The following is a 20,521-nucleotide window of genomic DNA, read 5'->3' on the forward strand; positions in this document are numbered from 1 at the left end:
TCCAAATTCCAGTTCCTTACACTGGCAGAGACATTAATCACTCTTGCACAATAAATAGGCACAAGTCCTGCCAACATAGTTCTGATTTATTTTTCAGAACAAAAACAGCATGAAATGTAACTTTTAAAGAACAATCTGTATAAACAATACAAAACTTCATGGCATTTGTATTTACAGATTCCATAAAAGCAGCCCAGAACCTGCAAAAGGTAAGGCTTCAAATTTTCTTCAAAGAGTATGCAACAGAGAAGAGAGCAATCCTTCTATACAGCAGTACTTAGTTCTAGAAACTAAGCCCCAGAACATGGGGAACAAGAACCAAATTCAGGAAAACCAGGTTGTGTATATACCAACAGAAACTCCACATTATACTCTAAACAAGACCACACTTTCCCCTTTTCCCAAAGCACAGATCCAATGCTGAAATCTTCATCTGCCCAGAGGTAGGTCATCTTCCCATCCAAGAACTGTTCTTTCATCAGCTGGGGAAGTCCTAGGACAATAAATACCAGTCAACATTCCCACAGGGATCACTGTGTATTTTATTCCATTGTAGCATCTCCAAGCATTAAGAAGTCAATCATTACTAGCCCATGTGTACAGTAGCCTTAAAAGAATTACCAAAGAGTTCTGTTAATTAGCATAAGTGGAACTGGCATAGTAGAATTCCTATGAAATTCAACTTCCTCACCTGGGACTTGGAAGAAACTGATTATTAAGCAATAAGAATTTAATATTAGCAAGCCCACCTCAGAGTGGCCTGAAATTGCCCTTCAGACCACCTTCCTTCCTACACCAAGTCAATAATATTACACATAATCAGTGTTTTTTCCAACCCTGTTCTGGGAACCCAAGACTGGACATCTACATGTACTCTTTGCCTTTGAAAAGTTAGTCTTCTGTCTTTTAGATTCACCATGCTCCTCCTCTGAGATTCCTGTTGCTTCTCACTGCATTTGTTTGCTCCCATCTTCATCCCCTCCTCACACCCTAGTCCCATGTGGAGGTCATTTCCACCAAGAGGCTTAGCAACATACAACACCTGCAGCGCATCAAGGCACACAGTGCTCCCAGCATCTCATCCTTTGTTATCTCCCCTTGCCCCATCACTCTCACTTGGCATTTTTTTTTTTTTTTTTTAAACCAGTCTTGGAGTCCTGACATACACCAAATGACAGATTCTGTACCCAGAGAAGCCTTTCTCTCACTTGCAACTCCTGCCCCATCCCACCAGCTCTTTAAGGTCAGTAGAGCTTCACTGGAAGGAAAATAGTATCTAGATATAAGGCATTTTCTCTGGATGTAATGCAGACCTGTTTCTAAGCTGTGATTTTTTTTCCCCCCCTCTCTGTGGAACCCCTTGGGTCACTGATCAAGACTCAGATCACCTGCCTCACCCTCTACATGGTGACAGTTTCACAACACTGACCTTGCTGGGAACATCTCACCTGCTCCTCCAGTGCCTCTTCCAGCCATACTTTGCCTCCCCAACTGCAGAGAGGAGCAGCACCTCTTGCTCCTAGTTCCTCACAAGCTGTTTGAGCCCGTATTCTAGTACTGGCTCAACACCACAAGTTCTCTAGTGCAGCTGTGTTGCATGTAAGCAGAACATGGGATTCCCTGTTTTCCTCACAGCCATTAAGCACCTGTGGTAAGACATACGTGCTGCTTTCCTACGTACCTGTTATGTGTTTCAGCATCCTGCTGCTCACGATGCTTCTTCAACTGACAACCCTAAGATCACTCAGAGGAATACAGATATGGAAGGTGTTCCCCTAATTTGTCAGGGCACAAACGATCCTGAAACACTGCTGAGAAGTCAGCCTCATTCCTCCAGCATTTTGAGGCTGAACAGTGGAAGGGAAAGAAGGAAAAGAACCAAAAACCTCGCAAAAAATCCTTAAAAACCTTTCCACAAAGGAACCCGTTATCTGTCTCTTGCTCTCCTGTTCTGGGGGGTCAAAAGAAAAATGCACATTCAAAAGATGCCCTATCTTCTCTCAGCTTAAGAATACCAGGAGCCCAAGTCAATTTTTGCTACTCTTTCAGGAGCTGTAGCCACTTGAGCTTTTTCAGTTAGCTTGGCTGCAGTGATCTCTGCAAATTTAAATCAAATAACTTCACAAAATAGAGAAGCCTGCTCCTTAGAGGATATCAACTTACAGACTGCTATCCGGAAAGTTGAAGAGCAGTAATTCTAAGGAAAACAGAAGGATGAGAAGACAAAGCATGCTTAAGATACACACCTCATTTATTACATAACCTTGGAAGGCACATATTTTGCTCTGGCACCACAGGATCACAGGACAATTAGGGTTGCAAGGAACTGGTCTCCAGTTCAATACCCTGTTCACAGAGTTAGCTGTGAGGTTGACTGGATTACTCATCTTCCCCCCAATGACTTTGAAGAACCCAGGTTTTATTCAGTCAGTACACTCAGAGCCACACAAGACAACTCAGAACCCATGACTCAAATGACACCATGCCAGAAAAAGTAGTCTGAATCAGGACAATCTGCCTCTCTGAAAAGCTGGCCCCAACTACAGTTTGGGATTTAAAAAAAAGCACAGAACAGTCAAGTAACTTTCAGGATTACTGGAAATTCACAAGCAGCAGATTTCTAGTCTAGCACAAAATAGGAGTCACTCTATCAAGTCAGCACTTAGTCACTGCCCTGGTTCATCCAGACTCATCTTACAGCTTCATTTATAAGGCTACCTCTTACTGCCAAACCTTCCAAAACCAGGGGTTCACTGAGTACCTTGTGTTACATTCACGGCTTTGTGCTGACAACCTAGTACAAATCCTGACCAAGAAAAAAGATAAGTTTATGGAAAAAAATTACTAGAGGACACTGCAGCTGATCTCTTTTCTTTGAAACTTTGAAAGTTAATCAGAGATAGAAATGCTTAAATGCTCTGGTGTACAGCATAGAATTGTAGCAATCAGGACAAAAAATAAAAGGTTTCTAAAGTGAAAAAAAAATCTGCATACTTGATGTTCTGTGCTTTATTAGAGAAAAGCATCTTTGCTCTTGTTAAAATGCAACTGACTTCTACTCTGTTGCTACTTGTCAGTCTACTACTATACCCACGCAGCACTTCCTTTTATGTGTCCCTGATAGGCATACTTAAAAGATAATCACTTTATGTTTCTACTGTTAGTTGCGGTTTGGGGTGTCTAGCTGGATATAAAACCTACAGTTACTGAGATTTCTCATGCACCACAAAAACAGGAGAACAAACAGAGTCTTCTGGTTTCATGGCTGCTATTTGAAGTAATAAAGTCTTTACATAGAGCTAATTAAAAAAAATATATTCAAACTGAAACCCTAAAGCCATTTCAAGGAGAGTCTGATCAGTTCATCTCTTTCATTTCCACCTAATGGCTACACAATCAAAAGAGAAGTGGAAGGGAAATGAGCAGCCCTGAAGACGTTGAGTTGGAAGGCGTTCAAAGAGTTTGCTGTTTAGGTAGGAGAACGGCACGCTCCAACCAGGACTCCACTCCAATGTTTGTTCCCTTCCCTTAAAAACAGGTTGGCAGCAGCTCAGCCACACAACAGCAACACTTGCTCACTTTGAAGTTCAGACAGAAGTCTGTTGTACCAGCTATTTTAATTCATGCTTCAGAAAGACAAAGCAGTTGAGCACCAATTTACAGTGAACAATAAGCCAGGTCACAGGTCGTTTATAACCACAATCGCCTTTACTCTGCATTAAAGCCATAATTAACTATTAATGTTCAACTAAAGCTTTAAAATTTAAGCTGCTTTTTCTTGCATGAAGAACTGCAGTTGCATCTTCCCTGGTTCCCCCTCTCCTGCCTCAGCCTCCAGAAGGGCTACAGGAAAGAACATGTAGGCACCAAGCATAGCAGATGAAATTTTTGCTGAAGCACAAAGAAGCCACGAAGTGTGCACTTAAAGCACTGTTCCTGTCTTTTCAGCCCTCATTAAACTCATGCTTTGAATCAGCTGCTCCCAAGAGCACTGCACTAAGATAACCCACTGTGAGAAGGAACTTCTCAAGAGAAGCAATCAAATCATCAGCTTTGTGGAGAGCAGATAACCTAGGAGGCTAGCCTGGCTGTTAAATCCCAGTGAAGTGCCTTTAAGAGACAACACCTACTTTCAGAGAAATGCAGCCTACAAGTGCTTCTAACAGGAGGCAGAACACCTCATTTTCAGCACTTCAACTCAAACCTTATGGTCACTGACTATAGAGAAGAAAGGAACAGTCTTGATTTGTTAGTCACAAGGATATAGTACATCTTATACCACAGGTCCCCAAGAGCACTCCAAAAGAGCACATTTCATGCACATTTTTTAGAGCACAGATCAGCAAAGGAGCTAAAACCTTCTACAATAGCAATTGCCCGAGAAGTGCTCTTCATTCAAGACCTGACAAGTCCAAAAGAAACTGCCACTCTGAAATAACAGTCTAGAGAAAAAACACTGCCACCAGGACATGAACAAGCTCCTTCTTAAATGCATCATGTGGACTCCCTAAGAGGTTACAGACAGGCTGCAGATCTTTTGAACACAAGAAAAAAGCCCAGCTACAGCTTTATCAGCTAGCTGATAAGATGTGCTGAGTGATCCATCCTGATACAGTGAGAAGAAACAGCTATTTACAAGACCAGAGAATCATGGTTTGTCAGAACATTAAAGGGAATGCTACACATCCCCATGACACGTATTCCATCTCGGAGCATGCAACATTCCTTCAGAAGATAACCTAATTAGGATACCATTTATCTGCTATGAAAGCAATTTTGATGTCAGCCATACCTTCGTCTCACCTAGGTGTTTAAGGATGTCCACCTGTTATTGCCTCAAGTGAAATCATATTGCTTCAAGTGAAATTACTTATGGCCAAGATTACTGTGAAGCCTATCTTCAGGTAGTACAAGAGCATGCAGAAGCTGAGAGGCTCTGCAGGTCTGAAGGTTTCAACAGGCTGATCAACAGCTGCCAGGAGTACCCCAACACAGGTTCAAGAGATGTCAAAATTCAAAAAGCGAAGGTGCAAGGAACAGATGCTTTACTCCTTGCTTATATTGAGCTATATCAATTTTCATTGTCTTCTTAATATCTGTGCTTAAAGTGCTTTTTTTTCCCCCATGATAGCTTTTCTTGCCAGTGGATCCATAATCCTCAACCCTGCAAAGGATCCACAATGAGTCCAATGCCCGTACACTAGAAAGACAGTTCAGTGGAAGGAAGAATTAAGAATTAACCGGAGATCCTTAATTAGTCTTGACAACAGAGAGCTTGAATGCTGATGACACGCACTACCACCCTTAACCTGAGGTGATGGTGAAAGGGTCTGTCAAGTCTGCTCAGGTCTTTTGGGCAACAGGGATACCTAAGGCAAAGAAGAGAAACACAGGAAGTAGAGCTCTTTCCCAGGCATTTCCAAAGGAAAATCCCTTAAAAGCAGCAACAAACCTTCATCAGAGAGCAAGAGGTCTCATAAAACAGGCAATTATGAGAAGGTGAAAGGAAAAAGATAATCTCTTCAGCACACACTTCTGACTCAGTAAGGACATCATACAGCAAGTGTGGGGTGAAATTGATCCACACAGCAGCTCCCAGTCCTTCAAGAGCTCAGATAGCTTTCATGTCAATAATGCTCCGCATTCTGTCAAATCAACAGTTCCCCAATAAAGCATCATGGGTACTGGGAAAGGCGCATGAAGGTCACGTCTTTCATGTCTTCCCTTATTGCAAATAATCCTGCAGATCTGCAGACTAACTCACAGTAGTGCCAAAACACTTAAGCAAAAACCCTTCCCTAAAGTAGTATCCCCCAAACTGGAAAGCCTTGTTAATATCTCCTGCCTCTTGGTACAGAGTACCACAAAAGTTGTCTTGTTGCTAAGTGCTATCACCAGTGTCACACATAGCAGTGAATGCCCTGGTGCTGTTCAAACAGTGATGAGCCTCAGATCTTACAATAGGCTGCACTGTGCCACTGCTGATGGCTACACCCCATTACGAGGCTGAACATCATGAACAATGCTTGGTAGCTCACAAGCAGGGGAATATTTCCCAAAACCACAGGACCCTCTTATGAGGGTCCTTAGCACTCTTTACTCTCAGCTGTCTCTGTATCATCACAGATATCATGACACCTGCTTAGAACATTTTAAACTCCTCTGAAGTTTGTCTGTGTTTCACCATGTACTCCACTAGAATGGAAAGCTCACAAGAGCCCTGACCACTGCCAGCACCCCCTCATGATCAGGAGAGCACCTTGCCAGGAACCTAGGGTGTCAGGACACTAGAAGTTTAGTTTTACTTGAACAAAGTGGTGTCTGCGAAATAAACCAAAAAAAAACATGGAAAGCCCAAAAAAAATAAGCCACCAAGGCATGGTTTGCACCACCGTCATCTGAGGTTTTTCTACTGTGTTGAAATTAACTTATAGTGTGCTGCAGCTCCTCTGCACTGTGAATCCTACCAGAGGCTCTGATGTCTGGTCTCAGTGACAGAGTCCTCAGTGCAGAACCATGCTGAAGCAGTAGAAAACAGGCACACCCACACTCCATGGATCAACTGATCCCACTGGAGGCAGTACACATGGCTAAAACAGACAGGCCACCTCTAACCCAAGTCCAAGCACAGATTTAGATCACTTTGTGTTTCTGCTCAGGATAAGTTGTCACTGAAATAAGCAAGCAGCAAAGAGCATCCTTTACTCTTTGGAGGCAGTAATGTCTTTCAAACCCAAAACAATGCATGTTTCTTTATACAGGCATAGTTACAGTTCTCCACACTCAACACTCCTCCTGCCTGACTAGAAGAACAAGCACACAACAGCATATGGAAAAGGGACCTTTGTTTTGCTGTACAAGGCTGTGTGTGACATTAAAACCCTCAGATTTAAGACTAAAACAGATACAATAAAGACATCTCTTCTGCTAGCCCAGAGAGGAAGTCTGTAGCACCCCAGATCAGGAGGACTGGTGGCCAGTTCTGCCTATCTACTGTATGGGATGGCATATGCACCTGGCAGCCCAGGGAGAGCTGCTTACCATCTGTAATACTGCAAGAACTAGAAGTACCAGTGGGGGCTTTTGTGCCTCAACAACAGTACAATTAAGCAATAATCTGATCCCAGGCACAGCCACCTGCAGTAGGCTGCCATCCAAAAACTGTTTGGTTACAACTTACTTGAGGTAATGTTTCTCCAATTTTCCCTTTTTTGCTTGTCAAGCTAAAACATTTCTACTTACACTTCATACAGCCTATCACAGCTGAAACACAAGAGGTAGAGGAAGGAGACTTTAAGCTCTTCTATGAAATACCATTTTTAAAATAACCACACATCTCCTTGCTGCTGGAAGTGAAGGCCAGTAACTCTGAAGGCTCTGCAAAACTAAAGCTTTCTTCATAAAGATATTTACATCTTAGACACAGACCACTGCCCTTCAAATTCTACCTGCACAATAAACCACATATTATCATAGTAATAGAAAGAACCCAGCATATTTTTCACTTTTCACTGGTTTGTAACAGCAGCATTGAAGTTAGCATGTTTTACCTTCCTGCTCCTGGCAGAAGCTCTGAGAAATAAAAGCCCATAAAAGGAATATTCACCAGGGGCTCTGCCTGTCCTTTCCAGGGCAAGAATGCTGTGCAGGCCCAGGCAGAAGCTTGAGGAGAAACACAGCCATGAACACTTTCCTATCTCAACAGGGAGGCTCAGAATTGAGCACACGAAGGGCAACACCAGGTTTTAGATATTCACAAAGTTTCAGAGCAGATGGGCTTGGGCTGGGCCCTGAGGCACCCCTCCAATGAAACTAGAGTACCAGCACTTCACTAATGCCTTGGAGGATGAGCAATGCAGGGCAACCTGAGATACTGCATGGATCTCCCTCCTAGTCGGGGCAACATCACCTCTAGTACCATAAGTGCCCTCACCAAGGACTTCTGTAAACAAGCCTTTGTGATTAAGTGTTAGGAGGATGGAGCCAGGCTCTTCTCGGTGACATCTACTGATAGGACACGGTGCAATGGGTGCAAGCTGGAACACAGGAGGTTCCACTTAAATTAAGAAAACTTCTTCCACAGTTAGGGTAACGGAGCACTGGAACAGGCTGCCCAGGGGGGTTGTGGAGTCTCCTCCTCTGGAGACATTGAAAACCCACCTGGACATGTTCCTGTGTGACATGATTTAAGTGTTTCTGCTCTGGCATGGGGATTGGATTAAATGATCTTTCAAGGTCCCTTCCAATCCCTAATGTTCTGTGATTCTGGGATCACAAAAGAGTACATCAGAGTTCAAAGAGCCCAGGAGCTCCTGTTGGTCCCTGCCCTCAGTTCCCTCTAAACCATCTTTTAGCCCAACCTGTTGTCACAGCATAACAAACCAGGGACACATGTCCAGTACATCAGAAGGGAAGCAGGGGATCCCTATGTGGAGGCGGAGTCATTTCTCCACTCCTGGTTTCTGGAAGGGACCATGGCCTACCAACCTTCAAGAGAAGTATTACAGATACTAGTAGACATGAATTGCAGAACTCCTTTCAAAGAATAAAAAAAGATGCTACAGGAAGAAATATCTAGAGTGGAAAAAAAAAAAAAAAAACAACCAACAAAACAACCAAAAATCTTAAAGCTTTTCTCCTTCCTCTGCTTAGTAAGGAGAATGCTTAATTAAGTCATCCTTCAAGACTACCCACTAGCTCTAATGATGCTCAGCATAAAGCAGATGCTTTATTTCCTTTGCAGCACAGGCCATCTCAGTGGTACAATAATTTGCATATTCTAAAGGAAGTGAAATTGCTGGTTCTGTTGTTAAGCTGTACACAGTAGGTAGGGACAGCAACAGCAGGAGGCACATTTTAGATCTTCAGCTTAGCAATAAAGGAGAGCAGTAGGGGAAGGAGGAAGCTGCTGTTTACTTAGAAGTCTGGAGCCTTCCCAATGCAGGCGGTTTTGATTCTACTATTCACATACTACTCAGTTTATTTGCAAGTCTCTCTTAGCTTATTAGGTCAGTTTAACTGGCACTGATACTGATTTTAAGCCTAATTACAGTCACTTCTACCAGGTGACACAACCCCAATTCTGCAGCCAATTCCCACCAATTAATGGCTTTAGAATTGCTAGACCCTGCTATTCATAGCAATCTCAAGTTTGACCTTAGTTTCCTGCCATAATTTCAGCATTACTTGTTTGCACTGGAACATTTCCCTGCATGCTCTCAGCTACCAAGACTACTTCTCCTGTGTACTGAAATTGAGATACACATTAGAGGCAAGCCTTCAGCTTTGGTTCATCTTTAATTAAAAAAAAAGAAAAAAAAAAAGCATAAAGATTCTCCAGTCTGGGATGAAGCTACCACCAAGGACCCTTTAATAGGTTCCAGACATTTCTAGGGAATTTGTCTGTGCTTCATGATTAAGTTCTCTTTATCGTGAAGGACCACAGCAATACAAGATCTTTCACCAAAACTCTTCACTTTTCAATGGAACAGAAACTCCACTAAGCCAGTGGTCCTCAGTCTACGCATTCTACGGTTAAGGGTCAAATGGGACTTACAGCTATGCGTGTACCAAGTAACCTGGCTTGACACATGCTGCACAACACAAGGTGTACAGAGGCAGGCAAATAGCCCAGACTTGAAGAGATGCAAGCAAGAGGCCCCAGGTCACTGTTTGCAATGGACTGCAGCAGGACAGATTTAAAAAAGCATCTGTGCTTCTATTTCTACCCCTGAGTATTTCTGGATTCCTCAAAGAAGCATCAGGAACAGCCTCACATTTCAACAAATAGAATGTTTACTCTGACATAAAACTCCACTAAAAAGGAAGAAAGTATGTTCTGAGCAAGATGATGCTTGCGGCACTTATGGGACCTACACTATACCATAAGAGAGACGCATACCAGGCAGAATGAGTATACTCAGGTGCATCTGTTTTTTCAGTGTCATTGTGGAAAACACAGAACAGCAGCCCTGGGTTATCCAGTAGAGACAAACTATTTGTCCCATAACAAAGCAACCACTGCACATCTCAAAGCTTACAGCAAAGCCACCTCGGTAGGAGCACCAAACCAGAGGATATGGCAGTGAGTCAGGACAGGGAGAATGCCACAACTACAGCAGAGTCACTCAGCTGGTAAGCTGGACATGGGGTCAGAACTGCCATACTCAGACCTGCCAACTGGTATGCAGAGGTTTTCCTTAACTGTTGCAATTCCACTGGATCATTCAACGTGAGCTACAGGCAGCATTCACAGGCCATCTACTCACTAAATGCTTAAGACAAATGATAAAACAGGCATGCCAGACTGACTGGGTAAGCTTGTGCCCTGAACTGAACTTGTACAAAGTTGTCAGAAAACACTAAAGAATGCTTTGCCTCAATTCTGGCTAGATAGTGGTGCATTTCAGAGAAAGGAGCTCCAGCTGGAACCTGCTGTGCTCCTCTCTGAATATTTCTTTTTTTTTTTTCTCATGCAACACACAGCAGCAAGAGATTTTTCTTACAAGGAATTAACAATGAATTGTTATGTGGGTGATGACGTAAGTTTGTCTGGAAGACTTTAAAAAACAACTTCAAGGAAGGTCAGAATCTTTGACTGACAGCTGACAATCAGCTGTTGAAGCAGGCAGAGCTCCAGGAAAGTGCTGTACACTTGCATCAGTGCAAATATACAGAGCCAGTGGAGAAGATCTTGCTGATGGATAGTTACACCACATTTTGAAGGTTGCCTCAGACAAAGGCTTCTCCTTTGCACTTCTCAATCTCCATGAACTGAAGACTTTTTTTCCCCACTTGCAACAATAGCTACTTTCCATTGTACTGCGTAGAAATCAGTATCTTCATCAGCCTCTCTTTGGGAAAGAAGAGGTTACATTGCTTTACCACCAGATGACCTGCCTGCAGGCCCAGCAGATGACTCCGTACGCTCAGAGCTCCGCTATGACACAGGGCCAGCTGATGCACAGATTGACACAAGAAGTTCCCCAGGTCAGGCACTGCTATGTACTACAGTCAAAAACAAAAGAAGTCATACAGGCTTTCCAATTGCAAGTCTCTAAAATTCAGTAAACTAAGACTCAGAGCCTCCTCTGCAAGTCTGCAGCCACAGACTTCCTGCACACAGTGGTAAAACCACAGCCAGTCACAAACCCCTTTTCATAGCGATGTGTCTGGGGGTAGGTACCTGCTAACAGATCTGACCATCTCATCCTGAATCCAGAGAAGAATTTGTGCTTTGAGGCAGCTCAGCAACATGCAGCTATGATCGGGGCACAAGGGAGACAAGATGGGTAAAGACTACAGCAAAGAGGCACATACAGCCAGAAGAGGGATGTGTTGCTTTAGGAAACAGGCATGCAGTCAAACCTCTTCCTCAAATATTGGGTTAGCTTCCTCACAACCACAGGCAAGAGAAAGAGGCAACCTTAAAATACCACAGCTGAATCCTACAATCACACTTTTGATGATGGAAAGGCTGCTAATACTCATTTTCAGCAAGTAGAATGGCAACAGGCAGTATCCCTCTATCTCAACATAATCTCTGACAGACCTGAGCTGGTGATGCTTTGACAGAAGGCTGCTGTCATTTTCCACAACCCCTTCCCTAGGGCTTAGCCTGAGGCAAGAGACCAGTGAAGGTTTTCACTCCCCCTTATACCCTGGTGAAGGTTTTGACCAAAAAAAAATAAAATAAAATAAAAAATAAATGATCAAAGAGCTGTTGTGCATTTATAAACCTGTCAATTTTGCTAGAAGATTTAAGGTTTTAAAGAGTCCAAAACATCTATTTGAAAATTTATATACAAACAGGTTTTTTAATATTTAAAAAAAGAGAGAAATTAAATATTTAGATTTTTTTCTGAAGTAAGGCATTCCAGCAGCTCCAGACAGGAATGCTGGAGGGGAGGGAGAAATCCAAATCTTAAGTTTGACCGAAACAATTTTTTTGTTTGTTTTGTTTCTTTTAATTGGCAGAGAAACAAGACTACATAGCTATTTCTCTCCCTGGCTCTAACAAGGAATAACTGGGATGAGCAGCACAGGAAACAACAAAACCAAACTTACCCAAGTGTTGCTGGTTTTAAGTTCCTGTCCCACGCCAGCCCTCCTGGCAGGAAAGATTCCCCAAGCACACAGTGCAGTAACATTTCACCCTGCTGTCCTACCCCTTCCCCTCCACACATACCCATTAACTTACCTTTTGTCACCAAAATCCTCCCAGGCAGAAGAGAAGCAGGTTTCCCCACTACCACCAGAAAACCCAACCCAGAGAAGACTTTAGGAGACCTCAGCCATTTCACAACTTGATTACCTTTTTCTGGTCACGCATGAGAAGAATTGAGACTGGCAAGCATTCGGCAGCACATTTCTTTCTCCTTTTCCATGTAGTCTTTATAGCAGCTGGAAAGCAGAGCACAAACATGGGAAGCATGGGCTGTGAACTGCCCACCCAACTGCCAGTGCCACAACCAGAAAAAATATACACACACACACTTTTAAAATAAACTAGCCTAGTATAAGAGTGTGCTGCTAGAAAAGGAGCAGCTGTTCCAGCCCCTTCTTTCTGCCATGTCCAGGAATTAATTCTGCCTCATTCCCAGACCTTGGGTCCCTTCTCTGCTGGTGCCTATTAGCTACTACAATCATTCGATTTCTGGAAGCCTGATGCTTTCTACTCTAGTTTTGCAAGTGTGAGGTGATGCAGAGGAACCCCCAGCTGTATCCTGAGGTCTAGTTTGGTGCCCCCTCATTTTCACCATTCCTCGTGCAAGCCATTACAGTGCCTAGCAGGACACGTGGTCCAGGTGCTCCACTACTTGGCAAACTGCTGCTAATGGCTATCTACCACTGACCCTTTGAATCTGGGCAGAGGATAGGTAAGAGACAGCAATGACACATGCCCAGACTGTGTAGATGGCAGGGCAAATGCTTCCACCTCCAATCTCATCTTCCTGCCAGCATCACATTTACATGTCAAAAGCTATGCAGACCACTCTATTTTAATCACCGCTTCTCCCAGCACCAGCATGGCCAAGAGGAAGCACAGCACCCTCCACTCCACCTCACCAGCAACAAGGACTCACTGATACAGAATCCCTAAGCCAGAGGGTAACTCAGTTTAGGCACTGTCCCAGGGATCAATGGCTGAAAAAAAAAAAAAAAAAAAAAAAAAAAAGCTGCCAAAGGCAGCAGCAGAATTTGCACCAAGACTGCTACAGCTGGTACCAGATATGTTCCACAAGATATGTGCCCAGGGTTCTGCCTGTTTTTTCTCAGGTCAAAGTGAATTTTGCCAAGAACCTGGCTTAGCTGTTAAATGTGTCCTTTTTGAAGTTCAGTTTTATGCACCAAAAGGTAGTTATTGATTAACTTTGCAAAAAGGAGTGTTGTAAGCGTATTCAGAAAGGAAGTGAAAAGCTTTTAAGAAAAAGATTTTGATTCATATGCCACTTTTGAAGCCTTTGCCAGATGACATTACAGGTTTTCACAGGCTAGGCAGCTTGTTAACATTACAGAGATCCAGACTGAGGTGTGGCATGACTAACACCACCCAATATCATCATCCTCATCAATTTCATACTAATTCCACTCTTTGTCATTGTAAAGGCAACAAATACACCAGTTTTAACTGGCAGCAAAGCAGAGACTCCAAGACAGATGTTTAACACATACCCAGCTTACTGCAACACACATTAGTAGCACATGTTGCTACCTCCAGACTCAGAGCTGACAAGCCTGCCTGTTGCTTCTCTGAAGACAGAATGCCTTGTTCTTCCTGGCAGAACAAGCTCAAAATTATTAGCAAGATTTTTCTTCTACCAGCCAATATATTCTGAACGAGTTTAAGACAAAGCACAAGGCTTCTAGAATCAGGATATTTAATACCGTATCATGGGTCTTTGATACCACCTGCAAACTGATCCTCCAAGAGCAGCCACCTAGTCATCCAGAGCTATTTGATAACTGCGTTCACCTAGCATTTGGTAACAAGGTACTTAGGCCGATGAGGATGAGTGGAAGTAGCGTACTTCAGATCTCCAGACCACCAGCTATTACTACCTTCGGGTTATCCATAATCCTGAAGTAATAGAAGAAATCTGAAGCCATGTGTTGTTACATGTGATTTGGACATAGAGGACAGATGTACAAGTACAGTGCTCTAGCAAAATGTCACCCTGGGAAGACCCACGCAACTGGCTGCACCAGCCACTTCAACTATTCCTATTACAGATGTGACTGCTCCCTACAAACATTGCTGCAAATGCCTAGCAGCAACAGAAAAGAGCCTTCCTATTCAGGGGAAGCTTTGGGATCTCTGAAGTTGGGTCTTCATCACATTATGTTTGAACAGTGCCAGAAGTGCAGCATACATTTTTGGGAACCAGCAACTGCTTTTACCAGTTTCAAACAAAAGAACAGAGTGAGGACAGAGACTAGTGTTAGTCATGTTTTCAGGGGGTGAGGGCATGACTAAGGCTGGCAGGATTGTGCTATACTCAGCCTGTGGGCAAAGGGAAAGTTTGCCTTTGGGATTGCTCATTTATCACCACCAAGGCAGCAAGAAATTCACTTTTAAGATCTTCCCACAGTTGAACATCAGTATTTGTAGTCTTGTACAGTGAAACTCTGAAGCACTTGCAGTGCAAAAAAAAAAAATTGCTGTAATCAGCCAACACATCTTAAAGAAAGTGAAAATCTGTATTAATGCAGAACATTATCATCTTGGGTGCTAGGCTACTGCATTTCATTAGTTGAGGCATTTCAGCAGCTCCCTACTTCCCTGCCATCAGCCCAATCCACCTACTCAGATGGAATGTATGACACATCCCTCTGTGCAAGAAACCCTCTGGAAAGAATGGATGCTCTCAGCTTCTCACATATCACCTGTAACCACTGTGTGCAGAACCTTTGAACCAACCGTCTCCACACTAAAGGAGCTTCTGCATTTTCCCAAGTCACTTACCCAACAGTCTTTGTTAAAAAAGTTAATCAACGAACACCAAAGTATTTTTGAGTGGAGGTTTCCAGCCTGTCTAAAGACTCCTTCCACAGGGATAGAAAGGAGTTCTCACCTTGCCAACTTTTTCAGCTCATTGTTAATATCGTTGTTAAACGGCTCTATTTGCTGAGCTCTGACCAGGAAGTCACGGGCTTTTTTGTATTCTGTCATGCAGAGACAAGCCTGCCATTGAAAGAAGACAGATGCACCAAAAGATAAATATAGACTCACTGCTGCTCTTCAGACAGAAATATGTATGACTACAAGCATTTCTAAGACAGACCTAGGTAGCTCAGAAATCCCTCAAGCAAAGACTTGTGACAGATTTACAGAGCCAGATTTTCTGAAAGGTCAGATGCAGAAAAATCAGACTGCTGCAGGAGCTTAGTCATTAATTTAGTGGCTCTCAGTTTATTCTAGGTACTCTCCACAGGCAGAGACTTTGGGTCATTGCTTGATGCAGTTACCAGAGAAATTTATTTTTGCCCACCTGGCCACACCTGAACAGCGCTTTGGTGTTTCTGTGGTCAATCTCCAACGCCTTTTCCCCATACATCAAAGCTCGGTCAGGATGTTCCAGCTTCAGGTAGGTAACTGAGAGATTCAAGAGCACCAACAACTTGGAAGCATCAATTTGACACTGCTCTGCCACACTGGAAGGGCTGCGACCAAGGATTGAGTATGCCTGAGAAGACAGGAAAAAGGACAAGTGCACAGCAAATCTACTATGGAAAGTGATAAATCCATCCCAATCAGCCAGCTACATCTGTTTGTATTTATCTTGGTTAGTTAAAAGATAATAATAAAAACCCTAAATATACTGCGCAGCATTACCTGCATGACTAGCCAACTCAGACACAAGACTCCAGCAAACTTACTGAGGAACTAGAGAGCAGCAGAAAAATACACCTGTTACCCAGACTACGAATAAAGGTGAAAAAGCAGTATTTTAGGAAGAAAGAATTTGTTGTTGTTGTTAAAAATACCAAGAGAAAGCAATCTTCAATGGAGGGAAGAAAAATGTCTCAAAGCCTCACTGCTTCTGAAACAAAGACAAATGCATTCCAGTTTGGGAACTTGAGTATTTTCCTGCCCAGACATGCTGTGACATCCTTGGAGATGGTCAGAACCTGAATGGACACAATCCTGGGCAACCTCCTGCTCTTGATGACCTTGAGAAGGGGGTTGAACTGGATGATTTCCAGAAGTTTCTTACAACCTCAAGTATTCTGTGGTTCCCAAACGGGAGGCTAGAAGTTGAGTGTCCAGGTGCTGGTGATACCTCTATTCCTAGAACATGGAGACTCTAGATGACTTTCAGCATTAAGCAGGATTCTGCTGCAATACAAGGTTGTACTGCCTTATAACATCTCTCAGCAAGAGCTGCCATGAAAGCTGAGAAAGGCTCCACTTTAGCAGTCCATCACAAAAGCCACTCAGGGCTCACACAGACACTGAGATGCACTCTGCCTCAGCTAGGGCCCACAGGGAGCAAGTCTGAAGGAAGAAGGTTCTACGTATTTCTGCCAACCCTCCTCCTCCCTTTATTACTGCTGTTCACACAAAAGCAAGTGTTTCAGATAACTTCTTAAATAACAAACTGAATATATTGAACATGTAATTAAGTTGTGTAATCTTTGAATTGTACTCATTACTGTGAACTAGCACTAAATAATTACCACTTTCACAGCCCATAGACAGAAAACACATTTTTCCAGTGTCATACCCTTTTGTATCTCTCTTTGGCACCCTCAAAGCACTGCTTACGGTAGAGGTAATTGCCAAACTCTCTCTCCGTATCTGCCACTTTCAACACCTTTTGTAGAGGAAAGGTATCCTGCTGCTCCTGTATAAAGAAACACAGGAATTTCAGCTCAAATAGAAGACAACAAGCAGAGATCACAGGCAGGACGCCCCTGCCCAGTCCCTTTCCCTTCACAAGGCAGGAGTCAGACCATTGCCAAGGTACCCTGCAGTGTCCAGCCAGGCCACCACAATGGTATTTCCCTTCTCCAGGCTGAAACATGCCACTGTTCTGTCAATAACTCCCACTGAGAAGTGCTACAGAACAGGTCAAGAAACAAAACAGGACAAAAAAAAAAAATCACAGGGTAGGAGGGTCAGAAATTTGTTCTTAAATCCTGCCCATTGCTCTCATCTGCTTAGCACAGAACAAACCATAAATACAAAAACACTATTCCTGGCACAAAAGGTGAAGCTGTTTGACAGGCTGCATTGCTCTAGTGGTGCCACATCACCCTGGGTGGCTGCCTCATGCTAACTCTATGACCAGCCTGATACCACACAGGACACCAAGCCAGCAAAGAAAAAAAAAAAAAGAACAGTAACAAAAAAAAAAAAAAAGAGGGACAGGTTTTCCCCTGGGTTTGCAACTTTGAATCAGCTCAAGGAGAGGAACAAACAAGAAAGGGTGGATAACAGGCAAAACAGGCAGTACACTGTCCCCCATGCAACAGTGGTTTGATCTCAGGGTTGCATCTGGAAGAAGTGGCCTCTGCAAGAGCAGTGAGGGAATAAAGAGGGCCTCTCTCCACCAGCATTGCTGCCTGTGCCCCAATCACTGACCCTCAACCACAGCCCAAAGCCCTTCACATGAAAAGGGGGAATTAACAATAACACCACAGCTCACCAGGGAGGAAAGTGAACAGTGAAGGAGCACTTGGGAAAGCAGCCAAGAAGTAAAGACAAAAGGTGGGGGGTGGGGGACACTTCAACACTGCAGACTTAAAAAGGGTTTTGTTTTTAAAGTGACAGTTAGTTACTATTCCTGCCACTTCAGAAAACTTCCTGGAAGCTGGTGCCCCCTAGTGAAACCATGAGTTTTTTCGTACAGCTAAAAATAAACGTAAGTTGTTCACTGGCTCCAACACAGTGGAGCAAATAAAGGCAGCACCCAGCTTCTCCCTCTACACTTGGCAGTAAGCAGGGCAAGGCATGCCAGGGGAACACTAACGGGCATACGTCTGCATCTGACTGGAGCCAGCAGCCCAGGGCCTGGATAACTTCACCTCCATTGAAGCTTAACAAACATATGTAACCCATGATACACAGCAACTGAAGGGAAAGACAGCAAAGGCCGAGTCTCCAGATTTATGCCTCAAGCCTCATTAAGGCAACTCACAGCAGTCAATGCAAAGAATGCATCAGAATCAGCAGAATCTAGGAAGTCCAACATCTCCACTTCAAATAAGACTGTAGCATTTGGGGGAATCAGAGGAGGACAGCCCTGCTGGCCATAGGCATAAACCGGCGTGAAGACAAATCTTGCAACCTCTCCCTTCTTCATCGTGAGCAGGCCGATTTCCAGGCCCCTCAGTGTAATGTCTGTCACAACAAGAAATGGAAGGCCATGAGAATCCCCAACCCAGAATCTACCCTCAGACTCCACATAATTTCTCTTAAGGTCTAGGCAAAAAAGGCCCAGTGTTCACATACCACCACCTACAACAGTCAGTTCCCTACAGTTATGACAGCTCACAGCAAACACTGTATCACATATCTCAAAATCACCTTGATATTTGAATAATTGAGGTTATCAAGGCATTCTGTGGAACCGAGCAATGCCTCCTCTCTGGTGATTTAAAAACATCAAAATCTGTATCTGCTATAGTAGGTCTGACAGTAAGCACCTGCACTACTACCAACAGCGTAAGTCCTGCTGCCCACTCCCATTGTGGGGAGAGGTGCATGACTATCAATTCTAGATTAACCACCACCTACCTGAAGGATGCATTTTGACCCCCTTCAGTAGTTTTAAAGGTTCCAAAAAGAAAAAACAAACAAACAAACAAACAAAAAAAACAACCCAAACCTAAAGATACTAAAGTGCATTTAAATTACCATGTCTTAACAGGCATGTCCTTATGACCCCATGAATCCCAGGACAAGCCTACCTTCTCCAAGTTTCATCAGCCTAGGAAGCTTCGTAGTACAGTTTGTGCAGAAGGGCTCATCTGCATGTTCCAGGTACCCAGAGTACTTCACTGCACAGCCCAAAACATGGAGCAGGGAGAAGAGAAAAGCAAGAGTTTGATTTCATGTCCACCACCAAACACCAGCAGCAGCATGCTAGGAGTTAGTTTTGCAACCCCCCCCCACACTTCTGCTGAGGGGACAACCAGCCCCACATTTGTACCAAAAAATTGGCCACATACAAGAAGCCAAGTGGTGTTGAATGTGTTTTAACATCAACACCAAATAAAATCGCTACTTTGCATTCTCAATTTCTATTGAAGCAGAAAATGCAATTTTGCTTCAAAAACCGGTGAGCTGTGGGCAGGAAGAGAAGGAAACCTCCAGCCGAGAAATTAAAATGCCCCAGTCATCTGGGGAAGGATGTAACAAAGTCATTCCCAAACAGAGCTTGAGCCCTGAAAAGAAAAACAATGGAGAAAGTATACCCCCTCAGAACTCTGCCACTGTCTGGGGAATGGTACAGCTAACTCCAGTTGTAATTCAAATATAGGAAAAATAAAATAAAATAAAGTACTATAATAGGCTTCCTTTGTTGCACAACTAAGCCCTCACACAGGAACCACTTTCAGCTTCAAACTTCTTTGTACTGTGAACGCAGCTGGGACCTGGAAAACCTGCTTTGCTCAAGGTCAGGATGCCCTTTCACTTAAGGTCAGCCACAAGAAGCAAAGCAGACTATCCCAAGCACTACAAAAACTGGCAAGAAAGCCTGGACGGTCTCTGAAACATGAAGCCTTACTGAGGCAAACCAGGAGCACTTTGAAGCTCCTGCCCCGACCACGTGCTACCGCCCTGAGGAGCACCCAGCTGCCAGCCCAGCCGCGCAGGGGGGCGCCGAGCGCGCAGCCGCTCCCCGCGGCGGGGCTCCGGGAGGCCTCCCCAGGGCTCAGCGCCCTGCACGGCCCCAGCCGCGCAGACCAAGGCCGAGCCCCGCACCGCGCTGCGAGCGGCACGGGGCCGCCACGGCTCCCGGGGGCTCCGCTTCGGGCTCCCCCTACGTGGCCGGGAGCGGTACCTGCCACGGTGGCGGCGGGAGGCGCGGGCTGCCCGGTGCCGGGCCGCAGCTCCTCCTTGCGCACCCCCCCGTCACCGCTGAGGTCCTGCAGGCCCCGGGCCCACGGCCCCCAGCGCCGCGGCCTCGCCCCGAGCCCTGCCCAGGCCCCGCCGCCGCCGCCCTGCATCGCCGCGGAGCCCCGCCCCAATCACCGCCCGCGCCGCGGCGTCGGCCAATAGCGCTCCGAGGAGCGAGCGCGTCCCAGCACGCCGCCTAAAAGCCACGCGCCGGCGCCTCTTGCCCCTGTGTGGCTGCTGGCCAATGGGGACGTCACGTGGCCTCGCGGTGCACTCTGGGGGATGCAGTCCGGACGGTCCCGCTCCCCCCCGCGTCTCGGCAAGGGGCTCGGCGAGCGGGGCCGTAAGTCAAACACAGCTGTGTAAACGCAAAATTATACTTTGTTTTGTTGTTGTTGTTGTTGTTTTTACAGTCACACACACAAAACTACATTTATTTTTTTACAATCACAG

General features: G+C 44.6%; 1 protein-coding gene across 1 annotated transcript; it reads right to left on the reverse strand.

The window, feature by feature from the left end:
- Positions 1–115: 115 nt before the first annotated feature.
- FKBP6 (FKBP prolyl isomerase 6) lies at positions 116–20,178 on the reverse strand. The gene is made up of 8 exons (XM_032201127.1): positions 20,013–20,178; positions 18,916–19,005; positions 18,144–18,346; positions 16,728–16,847; positions 15,492–15,686; positions 15,075–15,184; positions 12,314–12,402; positions 116–493 (listed from the first exon to the last, which is right to left on the reverse strand). The coding sequence occupies exons 1-7, from the start codon at positions 20,176–20,178 to the stop codon at positions 12,324–12,326; spliced, it is 963 nt and encodes a 320-aa protein (XP_032057018.1). The 3' UTR covers positions 116–493; positions 12,314–12,323.
- Between the last annotated feature and the right edge of the window lie 343 nt (positions 20,179–20,521).

Source organism: Aythya fuligula, chromosome 20 (assembly GCF_009819795.1).
Source record: "Aythya fuligula isolate bAytFul2 chromosome 20, bAytFul2.pri, whole genome shotgun sequence".
In the NCBI taxonomy this organism is placed as follows: domain Eukaryota; kingdom Metazoa; phylum Chordata; class Aves; order Anseriformes; family Anatidae; genus Aythya; species Aythya fuligula.